Here is a 25,425-nt window from a genome sequence, read left to right as displayed (position 1 = left end):
TGTGCCCTGAGGAAGTTCTTTCACTGTGACCTTCACAGTAGCTTTCTCTGTCTTTTTTCCCTTCCCTCACATGAAGCCCAAAGGCATAATACATCTAGAGGAACCTTTTTCTTTCATTTTTCACATTAAAAAAAAAAAAAAGGAAATTTTAAAATCCCTGTTTATCAGCTTACCCTGAACAGAGCAAATGTTTTAATTCTAATTGTAAAATCAGAACGAGCAAATGGAAGCACGCCTACTTGCTAATGCAGCGCCGCACTGGGGGCTGCTTACGTAGACACACATTTGTAAAACTGACAAACAGGTAATTTTAAAATGTCTCTGTGTAAAGAGGGTGGGGGATGGCACAGCTTTGTTTTCACAGGCTACACGCACATACCTCAGCTCAGTGCCTTGTAAATGTGGTCTCAGTCACTGTACTACAACGTTTTGAGTTGGAAAGTCTCTTCAGGGTTCGGGGCAAAAGGCATTTCACTGCTGATTCAGAGATTATTAATATTTACTGTGTTCAGATTGAGAGAATCATATGCATAATTTTGTAGTTGTTTGGCTCAAGGTGCACAAGAAATGCAAATACCTCATAATTTTGATTGTTCCACATGCAGCTCATTACAGTCTTATTTTTATGCACATTTTAAATTCAAAATAAAAAGAAGAAAAAGATTTTTATCTTTAAGGCTTTCCTGCATCTAGGCTTGAGACATTCATTTTCCATGCTGCCCACTGAAAGATAGTACCTGATTGATAAAATTGCAGAGAGTCTGAAGGCTGTGCTGTGTGGTTACTACCTTCTAAAAATATTCATGTGTAACTCAAGGCTTTGAAAAATTGTGTGTATGTGTTTTGTTGTGTCGTGGGTTTTTTTTGTCAGCACTTCTTACATTTTTCTTCTTAAATGGGTGATACAGACCAATTTCATTCACCTTACTTAAATAAAATGCTTAAATGAATATCCTAAGGTTTTTGTCCTTTGTAGTCTCTAGAGAGAGAGGAGGACTTAGGACCCTTTTAGAGGTCCAGATTTAGACCCTTTGGAAATCCCTGTTCGTTGTCAATAGAGATGTGGTTATGAGACAGGAGATTCCAGTCTGGAACACCTGAGGCTTGCTGAGTTAGATAAAATCCAAAAAAAAGCAAAATTATGTGTGAGTTTAGAGCTAAAATATATATTTCCAGGGTTTTCAAAGACCTAACTAGTGGAGTCCAAGTTTTATTTTTTGAAGTTCCCTTGGTGGTGCTTTAAGGTGATTGCTGTAATAACTGTGTTGCTTTCATGACTCTTTTTGGCTTATCAGTCGATAGGATCAGATTTATAGTGCTGTCCAATATGCTAAGGATACAAAGATATTGACTTTTTTTTCTGGCCAAAATGTTTTGCTTATTTTAAGAAACAGGTGAGATTTGTTTTGAAAGAATAGATTTGTGGTTCTTCGCGGTAAATCATCAACAGATTGTCACATACAAATCAGATAATTTGTGTTGCATATATCTGATCTCTGTCCAGGAAAATACATCTCTCCACTTTTGTTTCCATATTTAAAATTTTCTTTTCTCCTAAAATGGGAATGTTCACGAAGTTGTTATAATTAAGATTTCCATTTGTTTTAATGAGACAATGTGAATTCATTGTTTTAAAACTTTAGAAGATTTGTTTCCTTGTATTTGTTTTTGCTAAAAAAAACAAACAAACCAATTCCCAAAAAGACAACACTCCGACATCCTCATTTTTTCCACTACTTTCACTTTTTGGCTTCATTTCAGTTATTGGACACCTTAGATGAAATAAAGTACCACATTTCCTTTGCAGTCCATTGGGCTACAATATGAATACATCAGCTAAAGAGCAGACCAAGATGACTTTAATAGAGTTCCTGTGGCCCCTGTCAGAGCCCAGACTTAGAAAACTGTTTGATTTCTTGGCGCTCTGTGAACAGCAACTTTCCCTGACACTGACTTTGTGACTTAAAGTAGTTTCCAGGTGAACCTGAGCCTAATAAGTATGAGTATGTCAAGTTTTTTGCACTCATAAAGTAGCTTGGCTTTTCTGATTAGAAAACTTGCTGTGATGTCAAGTGAAGGTCACTCGCAGAGTGACGGGAGAAGGATTGCAGGGGGATGCTGAGTGGGCAAGGCAGAGGCGTGATGGGCTCTCTTGCTTTCTGGGATAACTGGTAGCCCAAAAGACTAGGTAACTACTTCCTGCAGGGTTATCTTCAAAAGCAGTGGAATTCCTTATTCAACTTTAACCTCCACTGCCTCTGTGCCCTCTCCAGCTGTGGGATGTGTGTGGTATGTCCACCATTAACAGTTGGGAGGGAAGGACTGAGCTCTGAGGCTGTGTGACTTGGACTGGAAGGAGAAGCAGGTGTTGGAAGAGCAATGAATCACTATCTGACATGCAAGTATACTTCTATGTACGCTCCAACTGTGCCACAGCATATTTTTCCATCTCTTTTCTGCTGTTTTGAGGATGCGCTCTATTGCTAAATCGTGTAATGTAACCTTGAAAAAGAAGAATCCTGTGGGTTAAGGCATTAGAATAAGAGAATTAATCTGGTTTGAAAATCCTGTCCTTCTGAGGGTCTACATTTGTCATTTACTTAGTTTAGAAGATGAATATGGCAAAATATATTATTTATTAAAGTTGATATAGGCACTAGGCTGTAGCTTCCTTTTCTCACACATTCTTACATTAAAATTAATAGAAAAGAAGCTTCTAGCAGTTTAAACAGAATTTGCCTATATGGCAAAAGGAGTAGGAGCCTTTCCTTGTTTTTGTAAATTATTTAGCAGCGATACAAATATTTTAAAGCTCAAAATTGTGGATGGTCTCTTTTTTTTCTTTTTTTTTTTTTGCTTGCTCACTTGTTAGCATGTTAAACACAGTTGTAATTTCAAGTGCTATTGGTATCTCCATAGAGAAGCTGGAACGTCTTTCCTTACAGCATCATAAAGTCTGTAATGGCTTTGACTTTATTTTGCCAATACTGATTATAGTTGCTAATTGTTACTGCCAGTGCAGCTAAAACATAGGCACTATAATTAGTGTATAGACATGGTGAATTCTGGAGTTTCTATGTAGGCACCAGGTTTCTAAGTCTGGATTAAACAAAACCTGAGTAAAGGTGTTATAAATTGTGTTGATAAATATACAGATGTTTGCTGGTATCGTACATGGAAGTTTCTGTCTCTGCCATATGTTGATGAGAGGTATATTTGGCTCCTTTGCACTGAAGGAAATTTAGAAATTTAGCCCATCAGTGGCTATTTCTACTACAAGTGATTTTGTTTTGTCATCTTCCCTCTCTTCCAGAATACAGAAGCAGTAACTTAATACATCATATATGAAAGCCATGAGTAACAGAAACATTTATTTTCAGCTCCTTAATGTGACATTCCCATGATCAATACAGGGCAGTAAGTTTTAGCCAAAACTTTTTTTATCACGCAGCTAGTTAGAAACACCTGCTACACAAGTTCTGTGGCATAATGATTTGAAGTATCAAGTAGAGGAGTCTGTCCTTACACATAACTAATTGATGTCTTTGATAATGACTTGGATGAAAGAATAATATGGGGTTTATGTTTTCAGAAAATGAGAAGGTGGAATGGTCATCAAGCGCTTTTGAAAATGCAATTAGGATTGAGAATGATCTTGACAAACTGGAGCAGTGGCCTGAAGTAAATAGCAGAGAGTTCAGTTACGACAAAGAAAGCATGACACTTAGTGGAAGTTCTGCAGAAAAAAAAAGAGAAAAAAAAAGAATAGTACTCAGTCATAAGCTTAAACATGAATCAGCAGTATCATAGTGCACCAACAATCTTGCATTATGATGTACAAGCAAGAATGGCATAGATTGTTATAATCAAAGAGATTCTTCCAACCTCTTCACTACTACTATGGCCTTAAGAGGAAGATTATGTCCAGTTTTCAACAGCAAACATTAAGAAAGAGGGCTGTTTCCTTTCAATAACAGAGAACTGTGAACCAAGCAACAGTGAAGAGGAAACTGCAACATACATACTAAAATGCATCTGAGGTGGAGGAGAAAATGAAGGTAGCAAACTGTTTTTCATCCTGTATGAATGAATCAATTTCAAGAGTTGCTCTAGGGATTCCAGAGCTCTGGAATATGAACCCAAATGCAAAAATGAGTGCAAAAATGTGGAAAATGGGGGCAATTGATTGAAGGGTTTAGAGCTCTTGCAGAGGTAAGAGGAAAATCTGTCTGAGAGGATATTAGAGCATGGGAATGGTTTTCCTGAGGAAGTTTAGCTATCTTCATTACTGGAGGTTTTGCAGAATAACTTATACAACAATTCTTGAAATGTTTTAGGACTTTCCTAGTCTCTTTTTAGGCCCAGTTGGATTCAATACACTTTATGTGATTTAAAGGGTATGTCTAATTTTGGCTGTTGATACAAGCTGCAATTCCTGAGACGTTTTAGAGTTTTCCCTGCTGCTTTCTGTCAGCCACAAACTAGCAGAGCCTCTTCTGTGTTTCTCTCTTCTCTGGCTTTATTTTTGGTCCCCTTACACCTTTCTCTACTTTATGAATAAAATAAATGAAGAAGAAAAAAACTATTTGAGGATTCAGCACGTATTGTGTTATATTCCTTTAGTATTTTGTCATAAATAGACTGAAAGATGGAGGGGAGAAAAGGTTTTTCTTTCTAATCCTCTAATATTAGTCTTCTTTCTGGTGCACCTATGGTATCCAGTGATCTCATAGTCCCTATGTTTATATTATCACTCCAGCAGCTTGATTCAGGGATAGTATGGTCTCCTACAGCATCACAGATTGCATGATGAGAGTTTTGCATAGCAGTAGTGCCAGCTGATAATGCTGTGGAAATTCTTTAGGGGGGCTGGTGCAATAAAATGCTTTTGTATATACACTGTATATACTACTATAGGTAGCTTTTTAGTAGGTATCTTTTTGTGTTGACCAATAGGCTTTCATAACTGCTTTTTAGATTAATAGATACCACTACATAGGCAAATACATAGCTGCTCTTGCAATGCAAGCAGTTTTCAAAAGACCAAATTTTTACAGAATCGTACACAAATAATTGGTGCTTTGTTTTTCCTTTCCTTCCCCGCACTTTTAGCTGGCTGTAAGGTGGTTGGAACACAACTGCCGCTACCAGTACCTGGATGAGCTTCTCCAGTACGTCCGCTTTGGCCTTATGGATGTGGATACATTGCATACTGTAGCTCTTACTCATCCTCTTGTCCAAGCAAGTGAAACTGCGACAGCACTCATTAACGAGGCCTTGGCTTACCACCAGAGCGTCTATGCACAGCCAGTTTGGCAAACCGCGAGGACAAAACCCCGCTTCCAGTCAGACACTCTCTACATTATCGGTGGGAAAAAACGTGAAGTCTGTAAAGTGAAGGAGTTGCGATACTTCAATCCAGTAGATCAGGAGAACGTTCATATCGCAGGGATTGCTAACTGGAGTGAGCTGGCGCCTATGCCTGTAGGGAGAAGCCACCACTGTGTTGCTGTCATGGGAGACTTTCTTTTTGTAGCTGGTGGAGAGGCAGAGCACTCCACGGGGCGCACGTGTGCGGTGAGAACAGTCTGTCGATATGACCCTCGCACTAACTCTTGGGCTGAGATAGCTCCAATGAAGAACTGTCGGGAACACTTTGTGCTGGGAGCCGTGGATGAGTACCTGTATGCCGTAGGGGGCAGAAATGAATTGCGTCAAGTGTTACCTACAGTGGAACGCTATTGCCCCAAGAAGAACAAGTGGACCTTTGTTCAGTCCTTTGATCGATCGCTCTCATGCCATGCGGGATATGTGGTGGATGGTCTTCTTTGGATATCAGGTAGAAAACGTTTCACACAGTTTGAGGTACTAACAAAATACCAAAATACTGTCTTGAATTAAAGTAATAAATCTTCTATGGTTTATATGTCATGATAACTTTTATCTTAGGAGATGACTATTTCAAAGAATTGAAGCCTGATTAGAAGTATAGGAGCATAACGTACCTATACAATATTTTATTTCTCCTAAGTGTCTCTCTGTGTTTCAAAGCTGCATGTCATTCGTGCTATCTCATGGCTGCCATTCATAAATCACAGTGAATTGAAACGATAATACACTTTTGGACAAATTTCAGATGATAAATTCTGTGTGCTTCCTAAAAACAACCAACCAAAAGACAGTTTCTGTAGTATGATCTGGTACTTCTGACAGTGACAGGTCCCGAGGGAATTGCCTGAAGTTGTGTCAGGGGAGGTTTAGGTTAGATATTAGGAAAAGGTTCTTCACCCAGAGGCTGATTGGGCACTGGAACAGGCTCCCCAGGGAAGTAGTCACAGCACCAAGCCTGACAGAGTTCAGGAAGAGTTTGGACAACTCTCTCAGGGACATGTTGTGATTTTTGAGCTGGTCCAGGGCTGTGCAGGGCCAGACCATGATCCTTATGGTTTCCTTCCAACTCAGAATATTCTATGATTCTACGATTCATTCAGTCCTGATATTGAAATGGAAAATTAGGTGCTTGTTGGCTTGTACTGGTCCAGGGCTGGAAGGCAGATGTATGAATTGCACCCAGTTGCTCATCAGTATACTGTAACAGACCAGAATGACCTTTGTTAGAAATCATCCATGGCGCTATCTATAATGAGTGCACAGAACTGTCTGGATGTAATCTTAGCTTTATGGCACAGATAGATGAATGTATAGGCCTTATAATCCTAAACTAATGTATCATTTGCAACTGAGTCTGATGTAGTTTTTATGTTATGTGTTACATTATTACGTTGCATTGATGGGGGTTGAGGACATTGTTTACTCAGTCTTTGTAATGACTTCTGGGATTAGTTATTTTGGAATACGGTCGATAGTGTCTACAGAAGATTTCTTAGAAAAATATTCCCCTTTTACTAAGAAGTGTTCCATGGAAGATTATATAGTTACAATATTTATTAAGAAAGCTAACAAGTAAATGGGGCCAACCTTTGAGGTAAACGTTCAGTGATTGGCATCTTCACTGTAGATACCCTGTGGTATCCCCTCTGGGGATTTTAATATGGTCTGGAATGCCTCTGGTGAAAAGATGGTGTATGAATGGAAGATTAAGTTAGCTACTTAGGCCTTCACCGTGCTTCTCAAAGTATGTTGTTTAGGTTAGCAGATGTACCTTTTTGTCCATATGGATTAAGTGCCTCATGGGAATGGATTCCTAAGCATTGGCAGGGGACTTAGCAGGTATCTGTTTTTACTAATATACACTAAACTCATGAACGATGACTTTGGAATTAACAGCAGGACAAAACGCAGAAAATCAATGAGATCCCTGGCAGGTATTTGCATCGCTTCCTTCAGTAACCATCATTTAAGGAATCTCGTAGAGTTTGTGCTGTGTATTAATCCTGAAGTGAGATCCAGGTACAGTACAGGAACAGGGTTTCTGTTTTACGGTACCAGCTGGGTGTGTTCAGTGCATTATCCTCTTTATTGACTACCTTTCCTATTTTATTAGTGAAGAGGGATGTATGTCTGTGGTGGGCACTTCAAAGGCATGGAGGTTACTACTGTTGTATCTTGCTTACTGGTTTTTTTTTCCATCTTATGGTTTACATTTGTCAGTCTCCATTTATGGAGAACAGGGCTTTTCAGGAAACTGTTGTAAGCATATTCATATAAAATCATTGAATGTGCACTAGAAATCCATCAGTGTGGTCTTTCCTCCAGTAAATGAAAAAAGTAATAATTTTTGTTTTAATTTAATTGAAAAAAACCTGAAAACAAACAAAACAACAAAAAACAAACCAACCCCAAAACTCCAAAATATCCAAAACACAAGATAGCATTTGATAGGATTTTTAAGTCAAATGTGGGACTGATTGAAGATTAAATTTAATCTTTCCAGATATGCTAGGAAAGGGGAAATTATGCTGAGGATTAATTCATGTGCTTAGTTATGTAGGTGAAATGCATGCCTGCCTGTTTGTTATAAATACTACCTGCATTTATATAATGATGCAGTGTGATATTGTGTTCAAGGATATGCCTCTAACAGAGCTTAGAATCGGGGGAAGAGGTAAGTGGAAGCCTGTTATATCAGCTCTTTAAAATTGGGCAAAACATATTTTGTCAGTATTGTTCCGTTTATATTTGTAAATGCCATGAACATAACTTCTGTTGTAAAACCACAGTCAAGAACAATGTTTTGGCAATGTAATAAGATAGATAGGGCTTTTCAGTTGTATTTGGGTAGTTTTTGAGAAAATGCTTAGAAGTTTTGAGTTGCTAGATTCCGACAGGTTATTATGAAGTACGAGAGCATACCATGCTACAGTTCAGTAGTGTATTGATCTGAATTATGTACTTACAGATTGAAAAATGGTTTCTATGTATTGAATAGAGTTATTTTAAAATGAAAGGGAGAAGAAGATATAATAACTGTAGCTAGCTTTCTATTATTAATTAATTGCTTAGGACTAAAATGTAGCTTGTGGTACATTTAGGGCTGATCATAGTCACTGCTGAAAATGTTCACTGTTCGTCATTGAATATAAGATGTTAGCATAAAAGTAATCAGTAATGCAGGAGGGAACCTAATTTTGAAGTATGTGGCCTAAAATTAAGTAATTAAAAAATTAGTCTGAGTTAGAGATGTTTCTGAGCTGTATCCCTGCTGCCTTTTCTGGGAAATATGGGTCATCAGCAAAGAGCTCTCAAAGTCAGTCTGCTACTACCAGCTGGCAAGGGAACCCTGAAAATGTGCCCAGTTTTTTAGTGAGTGAATAAATTAAACAGTGATAATATAAGTTTCTAGCCCTTGTATTTGTGGAGAGAGTCATCAAAGCATGACCTGCATGATGACCATTTACTTAGTGCCTCTGCTACAGCTGCTTGCCCTCTTAAAGGCTTTGCTGGTCAAAAGCTGACTAGACTTAAGGGGTTTCTGCTATTATTGGGAGTCATTTTCAGCTTTACTTTGCTGCTCCTTTGGGACAAATATAACAAGGATTCAAAAATAACAGAGGATAAAATCATGACAAAGGCAGCAGGGGAGGGAAGTGAGCTAATCAAAATGCTATACAAGTGAGGAAATGGGTGGCTGGTGTTTCAGGTGACAGAGGGGCTTCTAGGCTGCTACCACCTCTTTGGGGTTTTTAACCTGACCGAAGCATATTAAAAGAGGGAGCCTTGGAACCTTTTGCACTCTAGAACTAGTAGACCCTCTGGTCAGCACAAGTGGATTCAGCTCTTGAGTTTTCTGGGCTCCATATTGTTATATAATTACTTTTTCTTGGGTGTTTTGGGTTTTGGGGTTTTTTCTCGTTTGTTTGGAGTTTTTTAGTTTTTTTTTTCACAGCCATAATTTTATTTTCTTGTTAAAAAAATGCATGGGAATTCGTCAAAATAATGTGCTTGTTTTAACTTCAATAGAGTTAATTTTCCTCATAGCAGCCAATATGGGCTGTGTTTGTATTTGTGCTGGAAACAGTCATGATGATATACAGGGATGTTTTTGTTACTGCTGAGCAGTGCTTGCACAGTCAAGGCTTCTCACACCACCACACCAGCAAGAATGCTGGGGTGGGCAAGAGGTTGGGAGGGGACATAGCTGGGACCCCCACTGACCAAAGGCACATTCCATACCATATGGCATCATGCTCAGCATATGAAGCTGGAGGAAGAAGAAGAAAGTGGGAGGACATTTGTAGTGAGTAGCTTTTGTCTTCCCAACTCACCATTACGCTTGATAGATCCATGCTTTCTTGAGGATGGCTGAATTAATTCCTTGTTTTGCTTGCTTGTGTTTGTGTGTGGCTTTTGCTTTACCTGTAAACTGTCTTTATCACGAGTTTTATCACTTTTACTCTTCCAATTCTCTCCCCACCCCACCCTGGGAGAGTGAATGAGCAGCTGAGTCACTGACTGGGGTTAAACCACAAAAGATAAGTTCTCTGTGCTGACATTGCAGCAACAGGCAGATGGTTTGGAACTTTTATAGAAGGATGAATCTTACAGGCCCAAGTTAACATCTGATGCCATGACCAATTTCACAAATGAATTGCATGCCATGTGCTTGAAAAGTGAAGTATTTCAGTGAAAGTGAAGTATTTCAGTGAAAGAGAAACAAAATTCACCAAGCACTTTGGAGTTCAACATTACTAACAATCATTAACTATAAAAGCGGGGAAGTGTTTTCCATAAGAGCGAGAACTTGAACTATGCCCGTCTCCCTGCATCCTCCATGGCGTGCACATGCAAATCTGGAGATCTGCTTTTCCAGACACGTTAACCTTCCTCCACCCCTATAGGTGTAGTGCCCCTGGGGACAGCAAGGGGCAGGGAACCTCTGCCAGGCACTCCAGCTCTGGGCCATTCCTGTGCCTGCATCTTGGAATAATGATGCTTCCCCTGCCTCAGGTGCTCAAGAGATTAGCACATGAAAAGTCTTGTTTAAAGCAAAGTGTTATGCTGTTGTTTTGCAGAGGCCCGAGTTGTCTGACCTTAAGTGTGTCAGCTAAAATCACATCTTGACATACACATAAAAACTCAACTTGGGGGAAGGAGTAAACAAGCCAACCCTGTACAGTTGCTTTGTATTTAGTATAAGGTATAAATATTTATCTTCAAAATTCAATATTCTTTTTGGGGTTTAACTGTTATTTTCTCCCTAATGGTGGTGATTTTGACCGAGGAAATGATGGTGATAACATATCTTGGAGAATTATTCTGAGTTTGCAAATGATTCGGAATGAAAAGTATTACCTTACTGTCAGTATGCTGTTGTGAAGAGAAAAATATTTTCTCAGTAATGCCTAGAAAATTCTTTTATGAAAAATAGATCTGGAATAATAAGAATTTACAGAATCTAACAAAATCAGGTTTTACAGTGTGGCTGGCACAGGGTTTACCAGGAGCAGGAGGTTAACAAGTACATAAAAATTGCCTCAGTGGCCCAGTCTTAGTCTGTATATGGAACATGTACAGACCTCATTATTACTGTATTTGAATAAAAGTAATAAATCTCATACCTTTCAATCATGGACATTATAAGTTTGATGCCACTGATTCTTCTTAGATTGAATGTAAACATCCAGTTTTAATGATTTAAAAAAAAAGAAAAAAGCAGTCTGCTAACAAATGTAGGGTTTGTGCCCCTCTTGCTTGCAGCTGGATTACATCTGGAGTGGCACAGCATTAATTAGAGCTGCTGTTGGCATCTTCCAGGGGACTTCTTAGGGTGGGAGAATATGCTCCAGCTCAGCTGCCCTCAATGGACCTGGGCTGGCTGAAGTACGAGGCAATGGGTTTGCATGTTGAGGAAGGATTATCTTGTGTTTAACACACAGACACCTAAGAGAGGAGAGATTTCTATTCTAAAATAGAAGAACACCTTGGGGTGTTATGTCATGTCAATTTCTATATATTCCCTGGATTTGCTGGAAGGAACACACATGGGGGCTCTTTGCCAATATGTAGTTTTACACATCTCCCAGTGAACTCAGATTCATGCAGCAACTGGGGACTTCAGAGAGAGTTGTGAGATTTTCTGGGGGATTTGGATTGGATTAGATTTCTCAAGTCATATGGGGGTCTTGCTAGGACATGTTATAAAGATGGATTATAAATTGTCATTTGGGAAAATGGTGTTGAATCTACTACCTCCCACCCCTCTCTCTTTTTGGAAGTGTGTGTCTTGAAGGTGTTTTCAGTGGAGTTTGTGGACAGATTGGGTGGGCTGTAACAACCCAAAATGTTTACCGTGTGTGGAAAAGGGCTGGACAAGGTGTGTCTTGGAATCCTCCAGCAAATTCCTCATATAGCCGGACACTGTTGCATGAGCTGGGAAGTTACAGGTCCTGAAGGGCTTAAAAACATTTACAGCCTGCAAGGGAGTGAGCAACAGTGACTGTGGCAGTGTAAAAACATTGCAAGCCCACAGGTTGGATGATGGGTTTTCCGTGAGGGTGTGCTCATGTCTGTAAGAGCAAGACACAGACTTGTCCTGAGGGTGCTTCAGGCCTCCCAGGAACTGGAGTCCTCAAAGCCAGCTGTTCATGTCAAAGTGGTGTAACCATCGCTCTATTTATAAAACCCAGCAAGTACTGACCAAATTGTAAATTTTCTGTCATTTACTCAGCCAGACTTTTTCTTCTCTTTCGTTAACTTTTGGGTTACTACTACATTAGCTGCTATTGCTTGACATCAAATTTAGTAGCATGGTTTGTATTTTTAAATACTTTGTGTTGTTATGATGTCTCTCTTTCTATCCTCTCCTCATAGAAAAAACAGCAGAGAAGTTTAAGGAATTCTCTCAGAATTACACAATTTTTTTCCTGAGAAAGTATGTATTATTTTTAGTATCATTTAAACTTTTTTTTCCCCCTCCTTTGCCTATGTTTTGAGACACATATTGCTGTTCTTTTGCCCTTTCCCAGCTGCCTGGAGTATTTTTAAAAAAATAGTTCAAGAGGGCATTGCAGACTTGTTAAATCTGAATTTTGGCAGAAAATTTTAAACTTTCGCTATAGCACTTCAAAGTTAGGAGGAACTAGAGTTTGAAAATTGATGCAGATATAAGATGGCATATTTAATGACAGATGTATCTATAGAAACCTGTTAAGATGCAGATTATCCCCCTGAGGAGGGGAGATCAAAACTGCCAATCTATAAAATATACTTGTTAGGGGAAGGCATGGAATCTATCTCTGTGAGCACTTTGATTGCAGGGGACAGTGTAGCAGCATGTGGCATCATAACCTAAGAGCAGACAAATCAGCTTGATGACTTTCAAAGCCAAGAATACTGCTGGAGGCAAGGGTACTCCAGTCTAGAAGAAATTAAAACATATAGAGACTGTTATTAATTCCAGATCTATTTTTGTGTAGTCAAATCTGTATGCAAATCCTTAGCATCTCATTTTGGCAGATTAATCTAAAAGTGAAGAGCGATATGTGAAGGGAATGTAATGACAAAACACCAGAGAGGAGCAATATTGCAGGGAAAAAGATGTAAGCTGTGTACTTGATGTGAGGGGCTCTTTGTGAAGAGAAGCAAATAATTTTGCTTATTTGATTATTTTATTATTTTACGAGGAAACAACACCCTTCTTTCTCTTCTTCCTTCATATCTTTCGCCCCAAATTAAGTTGTCCTTTTGGAATGGAAATACATGACCCAGCATTGTGTTTCTGATGTGTCTCCTGTAGTTTAACGTTCTGGAGGTAATCATCCAAATAACTATGATTTTTATTTTTCAAAATGCTAATCTGACATCTCATTTTAAACATTGTGCTGGGAGTGAAAATAACTGTATGCAAAAGAAAATCAAATTACAAAACAGATATTAGAAAAGATGGGTTTGTGCGTGTGGCTGATGGCCACTAGGACTGTGGAGGCTGCACAACAGTGTAGAGACAAATAACAGATTGTGAGATTAGACACAGGAGCAGTCACTGGTTTCCAATGCCTGTTCTCGTGTGTGCACATCACAGGTTCTGTGTTGAGCAGGGTGCAGCACAGTGTGATGGAAATGGTTTGCAAAGGCTGCATCTCATCCCAGCTCTCTCTGAACCTGTAAGTGTCTCTGAGCTGGGAGTTTGTGCCATTGTCCATGTCAGGCCCAGCACAGGTTGGTGCTTGCTGAGATGCACCCAAGTAACAGCGTTATTTCTCCCTGCTACTGCAGCTGAAGAGGACTCTAAAATAGATACATCTATAGTTTCTGCTATCCATTGATCAAATTCTCAGCCTCACTAAAATTATTTGGAGTAATCAGAGGATACTTCTATGTTAGCAAGTAGCTCAACCCAGTAGGAGCAGATCAGCACTAAACTTTGGTTCCGAGTTCTTTATATTTATTCCATGTACATGTTCACATCTTTTGCTTTGGACTAGATTTGTTCTGGTCCTTTGACCCAAATGTTCCCAGTACTAAGATGGAACAAAGCTATTCAAAAGACCAGTTATTATTTCACACTCTTATGCCACCATTAAGAAGTGAAGCACAGCTGGTGCAAATCTGGAACAGAGCTTCTGGTTTAACTTCAATGCACACCTGTCCAAATGTACAGCCTAAAAGAACATGTGAGAGGTGGGGAAGTTGCTTCAAAATCACAATATGGCTCTGAACCAAAATGCTGCCCTAGCTGCAGCTGGACACTGGCAAAATGAGGATTCCCCAGCATGGAGCTTGGAGATAAAAGAAAAAAAAAACCAGCAACCTTAGTGGGAGTAGCTATAGCTCATCCAGCAGGAATGAGTAGTAGGAATTAGTAGCTGCATAATAACTTATTGTATGATTACTGTTGTAGGTGTCAGTCATCTTACTGGTATAATGTTAAGTATAGGTGGTAAAGGTTAGACAAGATGGAGTTCTTGTCATACCTCTAAAAGGGGGACTGATGTCTATGGATTTCTTTTATTTTTAGCTTTTTGTAGATTTTAGAAGTAGCTGTAATTAGTTCACCCTTTAGCACAGTAGTTTACACATTTACCCATCCCTATTACCCCATTTCATATCTAACTATCTAAATTCCTGTAGCTTGTTTAGATTTCCCTCAAGGTAGGCCTTCTTTCTGTTTAAGAACATTTGCACCCTGGCTTGAACAACAAGATACATCATAGTCAAAGCATCCTTCAAAACCCAGAGTTTTGGAGGAGCTCCAAGGACTGGATGTGCTGTGATGAAGAGGAAGATAAGGAAGAGGGGGTCCCAGAACCCCCTAACTCAATTGCCGAAGAGGTGTGCCGAGGGCAGAACTGGGAGGAACTGGGGAGCAGATAAATCTGGGACTGGTTGGGATAATACCTTAAACTCCCTGGACACGAGGTGCATCGTGTGTATTTCCCTGGGCCTAAGAGCCTAATTAAAGGACCTGCTCATCTTATCTTATATACTAAATTGGCCTGGAGTTTTTTTCTCTGGGATCTTTTGAGGCGTCAGTTTGGCCATAGCTCAGCCAGCAGGAATGAAAATCACTGTGCTGCTGACCTGGCTGAAACAGAAGAGAAGCATCAACAAATGCAATGACAGATGAAATTCGTTCTTCTCATTGCTGTGGATTTTGTCCACTATTGGCATGTGCCATTAAAACTCTAATATAAAACGTTTGTCAGTATGAGTCACACTGGTGTGTGGCCAGTGGCATGCCCTAGTTCTGCCCAGACCTCTTGGTAGGATGAAGGTGAGGTGCAACTTGCAGGTGTTACGTCTGGTCCCACCTTCCCATGGGCCCAGGGTGGTGAGAGAGGGGTACTGGGACCTGTGGCAGTGCTGCAGTGACACAGTTTTCTCAGGAGGTTTGAGCACACTCAAGAACATGTTTGCACAGGTAAGATTACAGACTTGACACTGAAGTTTTCCATGTTTACTCAATGAGATTTGCCTTTTAAAAATAATGGAGAACAGGATGATTGGGCATTAAACATCTGTTTACTGTGTTGAGGTAAATGGTTTGCAGCATCTACTTGGGTCAGACTCTATTCTGAACTTTTCTGAGGTGCTTTATACTTTGCTTTCTGACTTATTGGAAAGTAAGTGGTAGACCAGTTTCTGTCACTATGGAGGAACCTTCCAACCTAAGTCTACAACTAAACCAGGAGATACTCTCTCTACAAACTAAATATAGGATTTCTTTCAAATATGTAGGTGAGCTCAGCTGCACTCATTTCCTCCATGCTGTCCAGCTGGCACTGGTATCCCACATCATGCTCCTGGTTAGGCAGAGCTTCTCTCTGACCTCTTTCTTCTGTTTGATGCAAGCCCACCTCCTCCTCCTTTTTAAACTGTCACACTCTGCACACTCCTTGGAATAGGGATGGGTTTTATCTTGGTGTCTTGACTAAGGCTGAATGCACAGTCATTTAAAAACAGATCAGTTTTTATCTCGTTTTTAGCCCACAGAATTAGCTTTACAAAGGAAGTGTGTGTAGGGTGTTAATTGTTGCTATTCTGTGTTTCTATATGTTTGACAAATAGGGCCACTTATTACCTTGTAACCAGATTAAAAAGTGCAGTGGAATGTAAGCAGAAGTTGTGGTACTTAATGTAATTATGTCAGCAAATGAACTCTAGAATTGGTTGTTTTGCTGTATCTGATCTCGGTCCTGGTTTAGCTTATATGAAAAAATATAACTTGTATAAACTCTTTTGTAGGAGGAGTAACAAATACTGCACAGTATCAAAACAGGCTCATGGTCTATGATCCTAAGCAGGTGGGTATCTGTGTTGTATGTTTTTTCTCAAATGTTTTGCTTTAAACAGGTCTCCTGGCAAATACATACAATGATTTGTAAGGTGCTAAAAGCGCTGACCATTTGAATTAGTGGTATTTAAATTCACTGGGTACTGATGTGTGAATTTAACAGAGTAATGGAGACCCTGATGACTTATTATGTTTTTTAAGCCTGTAGGCATTAGAACCATCTTAGATTAAACACGGAAATGTGCTTTAAATCCCCTGTATTTGTCACTATTTATTTTGCTTGTTCATTTTTTTTTGTAATCCAGCAGCCATGGGCGACATATACTCAAAGTCAGTGTCCCAAAACCGCTACGTGTCATTGGCATTTCTGCTTTGAATTGCATATATGAGCCTTTTTGTTTCCCGTATATTTTGAGAACTGTACTACCTGGCTGTGACTTCTCTACTGCCTGCAAGGGTGCCTATCATTTCATTACCCAAGCACCTAAAATATCTTTTAGGGATTATTTCATACATTATGTATGTGTTTTGATTAGGTTAGCATGGCTCAGTAACCATTTCAGAGGGTTAGGGCATGGTTATGCCCTCTTGCTTGTATTAGGAATTAAAAGTCCTAAGCTTGCAATCAGAGTTGCGTAGCCTGATTTACACCCATGTGGAAGATTTTGACTTTGCTGATTGTAGGATAGGGGCTTTGATTGCTGTATTTGGAACCAAATTGTGCCAGGAGATGCTTCTATGTGGTTCCCACTGACTTTTTAAAGCATAGCATGACTTTTTAAAGCATAGCCTGAAGCAGAAAGCAGGCGATGGCACACGTGCCTCTTTCTTTTTGAGGTGCAGTTTTATGCATTGATTGTACAAATGCTGATTGTCCTAAATCCAAGTAGTAATTACAGGCAGCAATCTTATTTTTCTTATGAGGGGGACACATACTTAGATACTGTGTCTGTATTGTGTATCTGACACTTAGATTCTTTACTTGCTGATGTGAAAGTTGCACCCCAAAATACCAGTGGCAGGGCTACTTCAGCGTGCTGTGTTGACAGTGAGAAAACCGGCCTGGCATGTAAGGAGTTACAGAGGAATTGTGTGCCTGCATTCTTCAAATGAGGTCCGCTTCATGTTTGTACACACAAGCTCTTTTTAAAAATTCAGCTGGCATATTGTTTACGGTGGGTACTGGAAACCATCACATCTGCTTGCATCTCGCACAGAATCTCAATAACTCTATCATTCAGCACCAGCGTTTGCTTCTGCGCGAGGCCTTTGTGGCGAGTCGATAATGCCTGCCATCTGCCACAGAGCACACAGCTACCTGCCAACAAGCCGGCTGGGGTGACCTCTGCTTCCCCACCACTGATTAGTATTCACACATCGGCTTATTAGAAATGACCCCACCAGGCCCCCTCTGTTTCTTTGCCTTTGCAGTGCTTTGCGGCTCACCTGGCAGGCACTGCAGTGGAGGAAGCTAAAGATATAATCAGGGGATGCAGGCAGGCTTTCCAAAGCAGATGGTGTCTATAGTCTGGTGTTAAGAGACTGGACTACTAATGCAATCATTAATGCCTAATATTCAACTACTACTACACATTGAAATGTGTAGCTATATATTGTGGAGGTTAAAAGGCAGAAGTTTTAGAGGCTCTTGAGTTACCACAAGTGGTAGCACATGTATCACAAAGAATTTCCTCACAGATTTTAACTTCCTCCACTTAAATTAATCTCATCTGTTGCCAGGTTTTTTGAGGAGCAGGAGCAATTTTTTTCTTAGGTTTAAATACTGTGCTTTAATCCCTTATCTTCCATGTCTTCTCGCCTCTCCCCATAGCAGGTAGAATTCTTGAATATTGATAATGAGTAAGAAAAATATGCAAAAGGATGTTACTTTGTGGGTTTCCAGAAGTAAAGGGTTAACATTAAACCAAATATATTAATAATTTGAGAAGATTCTTAGGAAATTATTTTTCCTTGTTGCTTCATTCTCCAAGGATAAGATCAAATAAGCTTCTGAATAAAGAAACGTAGAAGAATCTCTCGTCTCATAACAGAGCTCATTGGTACAGATAATTGTAGCGCTGTATACAAAGCAGGCATCTAATAGTCTGGCTTACGTAGCATTTGCTACTGAGTTATAAAGGAAAAAAAATACTTTTGAAACCTGATGATCTAGACAGAAATAATACAGAGCAAGAAATACTATTAAATTAATGAATTAAATTTGTGAGAACTGTTAACCACATGTTGAAAGTCCAGTACATCTAGTCAGTGTTATAACCAACACACATGTCTAACATGTGAACAACACAAATATATTCCTGACCAAGGGTAAGAAGAACATCAGTAATGTGCTACTGTTTATTATACTACTAATACAGCTGTGTCTTTGAGCAGTGCTGAGACAAGTTCTCTCTTTCTCTTTCCAGAATAAGTGGTTAAGCCGTAGCCCAATGTTGCAGAGGAGAGTGTATCACTCCATGGCAGCTGTCCAAAGGAAACTTTATGTGTTAGGTGGGAATGATCTTGACTACAACAATGATCGGATCCTGGTCCGGCACATAGACTCCTACAGCATAGATGCTGACCAGTGGACGCGTTGCAACTTCAACATGTTGACAGGTGAGTATTGCACACCAAAAGGGGAACTTGCTACTGCTGAAGAGAAACATCAGTTATTTTCTCTTTAGACGCCTGTAGAATTTGGAACTACATGACTTTGCTACAATTGCTTCTGATTTATGGACCATCGTCAGCCAACAAGACATTTTGGATTACAGTTCTGGCACTGAGTGGTCTACAAAACCTTTGTGTTAGCACATTGTACACTAAATTTTTAAGAAAGTGCACATAAATTTAATTTAATGAAGCAGTAAAAAATAATTTGTCATAATATTACCACTACTGTTTTTTGATTCTCCAGAAGCTTGCCTGCAGTCATAGATTTAGCTCCCTGAATGTACAAGAGACTGATGCATCTCTACCATAATAACGTAATTTTGTAGTACTTTCTGCTGGAATTATAGGGCAAAGATTTCACTCAAATTCATTAACCCTCACTTACTTCTAAACAGTATCTTCTTAATCAAATACCCAAAAGGAGGTGTCCTTGTTTGAATTCTGTCGTCAGGAATGAGTTAGTTAGCTGGAGTATCTGTAAAGTTCCTCTTGTCTTTCACTAGGAAGAACTGTTACAGTCAGAACTTGCAAAGCACTGCAACTCACTGTTCATGCCATCCAGTCCACCAAAGTTCACCTCCACCTGATACAATTCCCAGATGTACTATCCCCTTGAATCCCTGGGGATTCACAAAGTCATACAATTCATTCATAGAGTCATAAAATGGTTTGGGTTGGAAGGGACCTTACGGATCGTTTATTTCCAACTCTCCTGCCATGGGCAGGGACACCACCCACTAGACCAAGTTGCTCAGACCCCATCCAACCTGGTCTTGAACACTGCCAGGGATGGGGCATCAACCTACTCTCTTTCAGTTTGAATCTATTCCTCTTGTCCTGTCACTACATGCCCTTGTAAAAAGCCCTCTCCAGCTTTCTTGTAGGCTCCCTTCAGGTACTGGAAGGCCACAAATAGGTCACCCTGAAGCCTTCTCTTTTCCAGGCTGAGCAGCCTTACCTTGTAGGAGAGATGTTCCATCCCTCTGATCATCTTTATGGCCATCTCCGGACTCACTCCAACAGTGAGTTGTCCTTCCTGTGCTGAGGTCTTCAGAGCTGGATGCAGCACTCCAGGTGGAGTCTCACCAGAGTAGAGTAAAGGGGCAGAATCACCTCCCTCGACCTGCTGGCCAGGCTACAAGACAGGCACGTGACACATTCTTAGAGTAGCACCAACAGTAGCTTTGCACAAAAGGTTGGATTTCCAGGATAGCACAGCATTAATGTTGTGGCCATTCTCTTGTGCAGCAAACTTGAAGCTCAATTAGTAACTACTGGCTGCCAAGAAGTTTCAGCTCAGACTGCTGTAGGAGTCCTACAACTGAGCCTACCTCACTTTTCAAACTTTTTTATTTGGCATTGCGATGATTTCTGAGATCTACCACTGAAAAGGATACAAAGGCTGTAGGAACCTAACTTAGAAGCTCAAGGTAACTAGAAACACTGTGTCAGAGAGGAATGTCTGACAAATAAAGCAGTCGCCTTAAGCCATTTTCTGCCTGGTGGGTTTAAAACTGCTCTAGTGGCAACTTTGTTCTTTTAAGATATTGCACAGGGTTTCTTAATTTCTGAGATCTGGAAAAGGGTTGCTTGGTTTCCAAGTCAGGCCATTACAGAGTTCTTGATGAACACTGAGAGGCACAGATTAAAAAGGAGTTACACACTGTCAAATAGAACCAGTTTTTCATCTCTCTTTTGCTCACTAGTTAATTATTTTATTATCTGGAGGAACTGACAGCCTTTGAGAAGGATGTCATCTGATTTGCAAGTGCAAAACCCTGGCACCACAGGTACCCTTAATTCCGGAGCTGAGCCCTGTCCTACTACAGATAGCTGCCCCTCCTTAGCCTGCAAGGTTGTTTCCACAACCTGCACCTTGAGAAGGCATCTAAGCCTTTCTTTCTGTCTGTGCAACTGGCAGTAAATGTGCCTGTTGCACTGTGTAGTGCAGATTTTTCTAAGGCTGTGTTTATCTGTCAAAACTCCCAAACTTGTTCAGGAGACCGTTGCTATGGGGATGAACTTGAGCAGCAGCTTCTGCCATTTTCACCGTACTTGTACCTGGAGGAACGGTGGGGGTGAACAGGTGTGGGCAGCACATGAGGGGCCCTCGTCACTCTCAGCCTCTGTGTCTGTTTGGATGTTCATGTCTGATGGTAGCTGCGAGGCAGGTAAGCACGTGTATGCAAACCAGTGCCATTGAGAAAGGAGTAGATGGTCCCTGCACTGCCACATTGTTGCTCATCTGGGACATCTCTGGGCAGCACTGTACGGGGCTCCTGTGTAGAGCAAGGAACAGCCCTCATGCTTCACCTTCGCTCCAACATGTTGTGAATTCTGAAACAGTCAAGTTACTGCCAGGTGCATTTGCATCCTACTACAGAACTCCAACATTTTGTGTTCAAAGGGTTAATTAAACACTGAAAGTGGTTTCTATTTCCTTCCTTGCTTTAGGTCAAAATGAATCTGGAGTTGCTGTCCACAATGGTAGAATATATTTAGTTGGTGGCTATTCGATTTGGACAAATGAGCCTTTGGCATGTATCCAGGTGAGTGATTTATGCTTCTTTTTAAAGTCTTTTCCAATAATGTCACAAGGATAAGTTTTGCACAGAGGTTATTAAAAAAGGAAAATATATGTGAAGTGGAGAGATTAAGGATATTTCTTATGCAGCCACTGAACCTGCACAAACATGGAGAGGAAATACTGTGGATATTAAAAATACTTCCAGATGAGCCAAAGATGCAGTTCCTCTGAGATATTCCAGTAAACCAGGGTTGAGTTGTCTTTCCTTTGGCAAGGTTTGGATAAAATAACGTGTATATAGTCACAGCTTACACAATCAGGTTCAAAAGAAAAAGGGTTGCAGAAATGGATGACAGGGCATGGGCTGAGAATTTTTCAGCCCGTCTTGTGATTTATTTTTTTTCTTTCCAAGTCGTGTTTCTGAAGGGCAGCCAGAGTTAACGAGTTGTTCATTGACCACGTTCAGTCAGCCTGCAACCTGCCCTAGGACTGACTGCTTTAAAGGTTCAGTGGAAGGTTTTTGATCCCTGCTGTAGGCAACAGGCTGTCCAACAAACTCTTCTGCTCTCTCATCTTGTATAAGAGCAGCTCACCTACAGATCCATGACTTTCTGGTATTCCTGTACAGAAGTTAGGAATTCTTATCTTTCTGCATGTTCCTGAGTGAAGCAGTTCTGCATCACAGCCATCGCTTTGTGACCAGCTGGGCAGTTACAGACAGAAACTCTTGTTTTAAAACTCAGTCTCTGCCCTTTTGCTGATAAAGAACATTTTCATTAGCTTCCAACTTTTGGGGGTTTAGGATTTCCCCTCCAAACTGTCCCCATAAGACTACAAGTAAGGCTTAGCATAAGAAAGGAATACTTTAGGATGCCGAGCTGCTGGTCTTCTAATGAGTTCGTAAAGGGTAGATCATGCAAGATAAACAGTTAAAAACATGTTCTGGTCATAGTATAATTGTGTTTTACTAAGTTGTTGGATACTATACCTAACAATTTGTTGGAAAAAGTCATTCAGACTGGCTTTGCTAACACTAGCTGACGTACAGTGCTTTAGGTGGAGTAATAGCGCAGTACAGGGGTGGTGGCTGTACTCCACCTACGGGCTCATTTATAATCAACAGGTACTTTACAGCATTGCACCTGGGTTTAAATGCGGCTTAGTGACAAGTAAAAATGATCCTGGGATCTTGCTGTCTTAAATGGACATTTGTCCACATCCCCAAACTAGTTGTGAACTGGCAGCCTGCCTGACAATTCCCACATCAAAGGGAAAAGCCGTATAATGAGTGATTTGGCAGAGTTGTGTGTGCTGCCCCTTCTCAGCTGCTGGCAGAGTGCCTGGCTTTAACCAGCATAACTAGCCCTTTTATGTTCAAATTGAGGAAAACTGAGGTTGTTTTCTCCTTTGGAAGAAAAAAAATCCGCTTTTCCCATATACCTTTACTTTCTTTAAGTCAGTCATTTATTTGGCATTTCTATCTTCTATAGAACTGCCGTGGTCCTTATATACCACCAAAGCTGACAAATCATTTCTGCTCTGTGCCAGCAGGAGCCCTTCTGTGCAGAGTAACCCACTTGCATGGCTGCACGTTCTGCTGCCAGAAAGCAGGATCCAGTGTCACTGTTTGCTGCTGAGTGCCTGAGCACTCAGGTTTTGGTTTGGTTGATAAAGACAGCCAGTGGATCACTAGAGCACCAATACAATCTAAAACTTATCTGAAACTACCTTTCTGTTGGGATTAATAGTGCATACATGTGGTGTGTGCCAGCACATTTGTTTCAGCCTTCTTTTGTGATCCTGAAAATATTTTGCATGCTTTGACCTGCAGGTGCTGGATGTTAGCAAGGAGGGGAAGGAAGAGGTCTTCTATGGGCCTACACTCCCCTTCGCTTCCAATGGAATAGCTGCATGCTTTCTTCCAGCTCCATATTTCACGTGCCCCAACCTTCAGACTTTGCAAGTGCCTCACCATAGGATTGGCACAATGTGAGACGCTCCTTGCGCTTCACAAAATCAGAAGTGGAGGGGGAAAGCATCAAACCCTGTGTATAGAAGGGTTTCTCTGGGTCAGTGAGAAGAATCAATCTACACGGACTGCTGCTTTACCATCACACATTTGTCTTAAGGTCAGATCACAACAAGAAGGAAGGACGCTACAAAAACTGTCTGCAGTTTCTCTCCTCTGCCTCAGATGTAGAAGCACATACATGAGAGTGTTTTTGGCATTTTTGCTGGTGACTACTTGCTATGTGTCTACTTCATTTCCTTATGCAACTTTGTAGGGCATTGTGGATGCTCTCAGCTCCTTCTGGGATGCTCTTTTTTGGGGTCTTTATGTTCAGTTGTTCACCAACGGCACTTTCAAAGATGATAGAAAGCTCTGTTTATGTTGATAAAGATGATATCATACTCTGGCAATTATGCAACTTACTCGATACCTTTGGCAAAAATAACAAATGTGTTGACTTCCAATTCTGAACTCTGTCGTTTACAATTTCTCATGTAATAATACTTCATTTTAAATTTAAAACAGATTAAAACAAAGCAAAAAAGCAAACAAGCCCTATAGGATATGGGGAACAGATAAAAATTGTCTCAGCTGAAAGAGAAAGAAACTGGTGCCTCATGGTTAAACTCAAGTCTGAACTGAATTTGTTTGTCTGAGAATCTAAATATCGTTTGGGATGTCATTTACCAAGGTCTGCTATCAAATAAATGTTACCTTCTGTCATATGATCAATTCTTCCTGACAGCTGCAGTCTTTTAATGGTGGAGATCAGCCTCTTTACTGTATAATTAAAATGTGCCATTTACTTAATATTTTTAATATCCAGTTTGCAAGGGGTCACCACATTTACAATTATCAATGAACAGTCTCATTTTGTCCAACATATGGTCCCACAAATCACTGGTCTCCAGAGGCTAAACAGGTGTAGAATAATGTCTATATTTATTTATTTATTCTTTCCATTTATATAGTGTGTCTCCATTCCATTCTCCAGGCATATGCCAGCTCACAACAAATACTCTAACCTGGTATATTTTTGCTTTGCTGGGCTACTGCAGCCCCTGTCTCTTATTTCTGTGTTTTATTTACATAGCTAACAAAATTTTCAATGTTTGTAAATATTAACCAAGCATGTTATTAAATCTTCTTCTATTTCTGATTTATGGGTAGTCTGCACTTCTCTGCTTTAGCTACTGATCAGCTCCCTGCCACTGCGGTCTAAGCAGACCTGTCAAATTCCTACTGATGCTCCTGCAAATGCCACCTGCAGAATATGCTGTGGTAGTAGCCCACGTGTGCTGGACAGGAAGAGGTTTGACTTTGTCCAGGGAGCAGTGTTTTCAAATCAAATGCATCTTTTCACTTCTAAGGGTCTGGTTACAGGGAAGTAACTTTATCACCATTTCTGTCTCCTGCTGGGCAGTGTACTCACGGAACATCACCTTTCCTTTTCCAGTACTTATCAGGTTAGAATGTTTTATGGGGTTTTTTTGCTAAGCTTTCTCACTCTCATTGCCTAGAGAAGAGGTGCAGCTGCACTGTCTTTGCCTGTTGCGCTGACTTGAGTTGCTAACATTGTCTCCCTCTGTGCACCAAGCAAGCTGACATCCAGGCAGTACTTTCCTCTATACTGCATGAAAGCTGTATAGGCTGTACATCAAGATATGTTTTAGTTTCTTGGTTTAATTTGTTTGATCTCCTGAAAATCTGCATGCAAGGGACAGCTCTCCTAACAGGCCATTTACAATTTAGAAATTGTTTTCCTGTGTGGGCTGCAGGGCCCAAAGCCTGCAAGTATTCGAACTTTGACTTATGTGTAGTTTTCAGGGATACAAACATATTACGTCTCATTCTCAAGAGGAGGGCGGCTAAAATAATCAAAACGTGTGTGCAGGGGCTTTGAGCCTCATCCTGGAGGTATCACACCAGGTAGGTGATCAGCTTTTGCTCTGGGGGCAGAACTGACCTATACTTCCCATTTTGTAGGTGGTGGGAGGATTAATTTCTCAGCTATTGTAA

General features: G+C 40.4%; 1 protein-coding gene across 4 annotated transcripts in view; it reads left to right on the top strand.

Annotated features, from left to right (window-relative positions):
- KLHL32 (kelch like family member 32) overlaps window positions 1–24,417 on the top strand; it is a 118,000-nt gene extending 93,583 nt beyond the window's left edge. For 2 of the 4 annotated variants that reach the window (XM_008931996.3, XM_018078387.2), the window contains exons 7-11: window positions 5,113–5,839; window positions 16,144–16,202; window positions 18,619–18,811; window positions 21,323–21,417; window positions 23,227–24,417. In XM_008931996.3, coding sequence (XP_008930244.1) covers window positions 5,113–5,839; window positions 16,144–16,202; window positions 18,619–18,811; window positions 21,323–21,417; window positions 23,227–23,388 — 1,236 coding nt within the window. In that variant the 3' untranslated portion in view covers window positions 23,389–24,417. Of the gene's footprint in view, window positions 1–5,112; window positions 5,866–16,143; window positions 16,203–18,618; window positions 18,812–21,322; window positions 21,418–23,226 lie in introns of those variants that run through there. The other 2 variants (XM_018078386.2, XR_001921411.1) reach the window with 2 other exon arrangements.
- Window positions 24,418–25,425: the final 1,008 nt, after the last annotated feature.

This window comes from Manacus vitellinus, unplaced genomic scaffold (assembly GCF_001715985.3).
Source record: "Manacus vitellinus isolate BGI_N305 unplaced genomic scaffold, ASM171598v3 scaffold_4_pilon, whole genome shotgun sequence".
Classification (NCBI taxonomy): Eukaryota; Metazoa; Chordata; class Aves; order Passeriformes; family Pipridae; genus Manacus; species Manacus vitellinus.
This window is presented reverse-complemented; position numbering and strand designations above follow the sequence as displayed.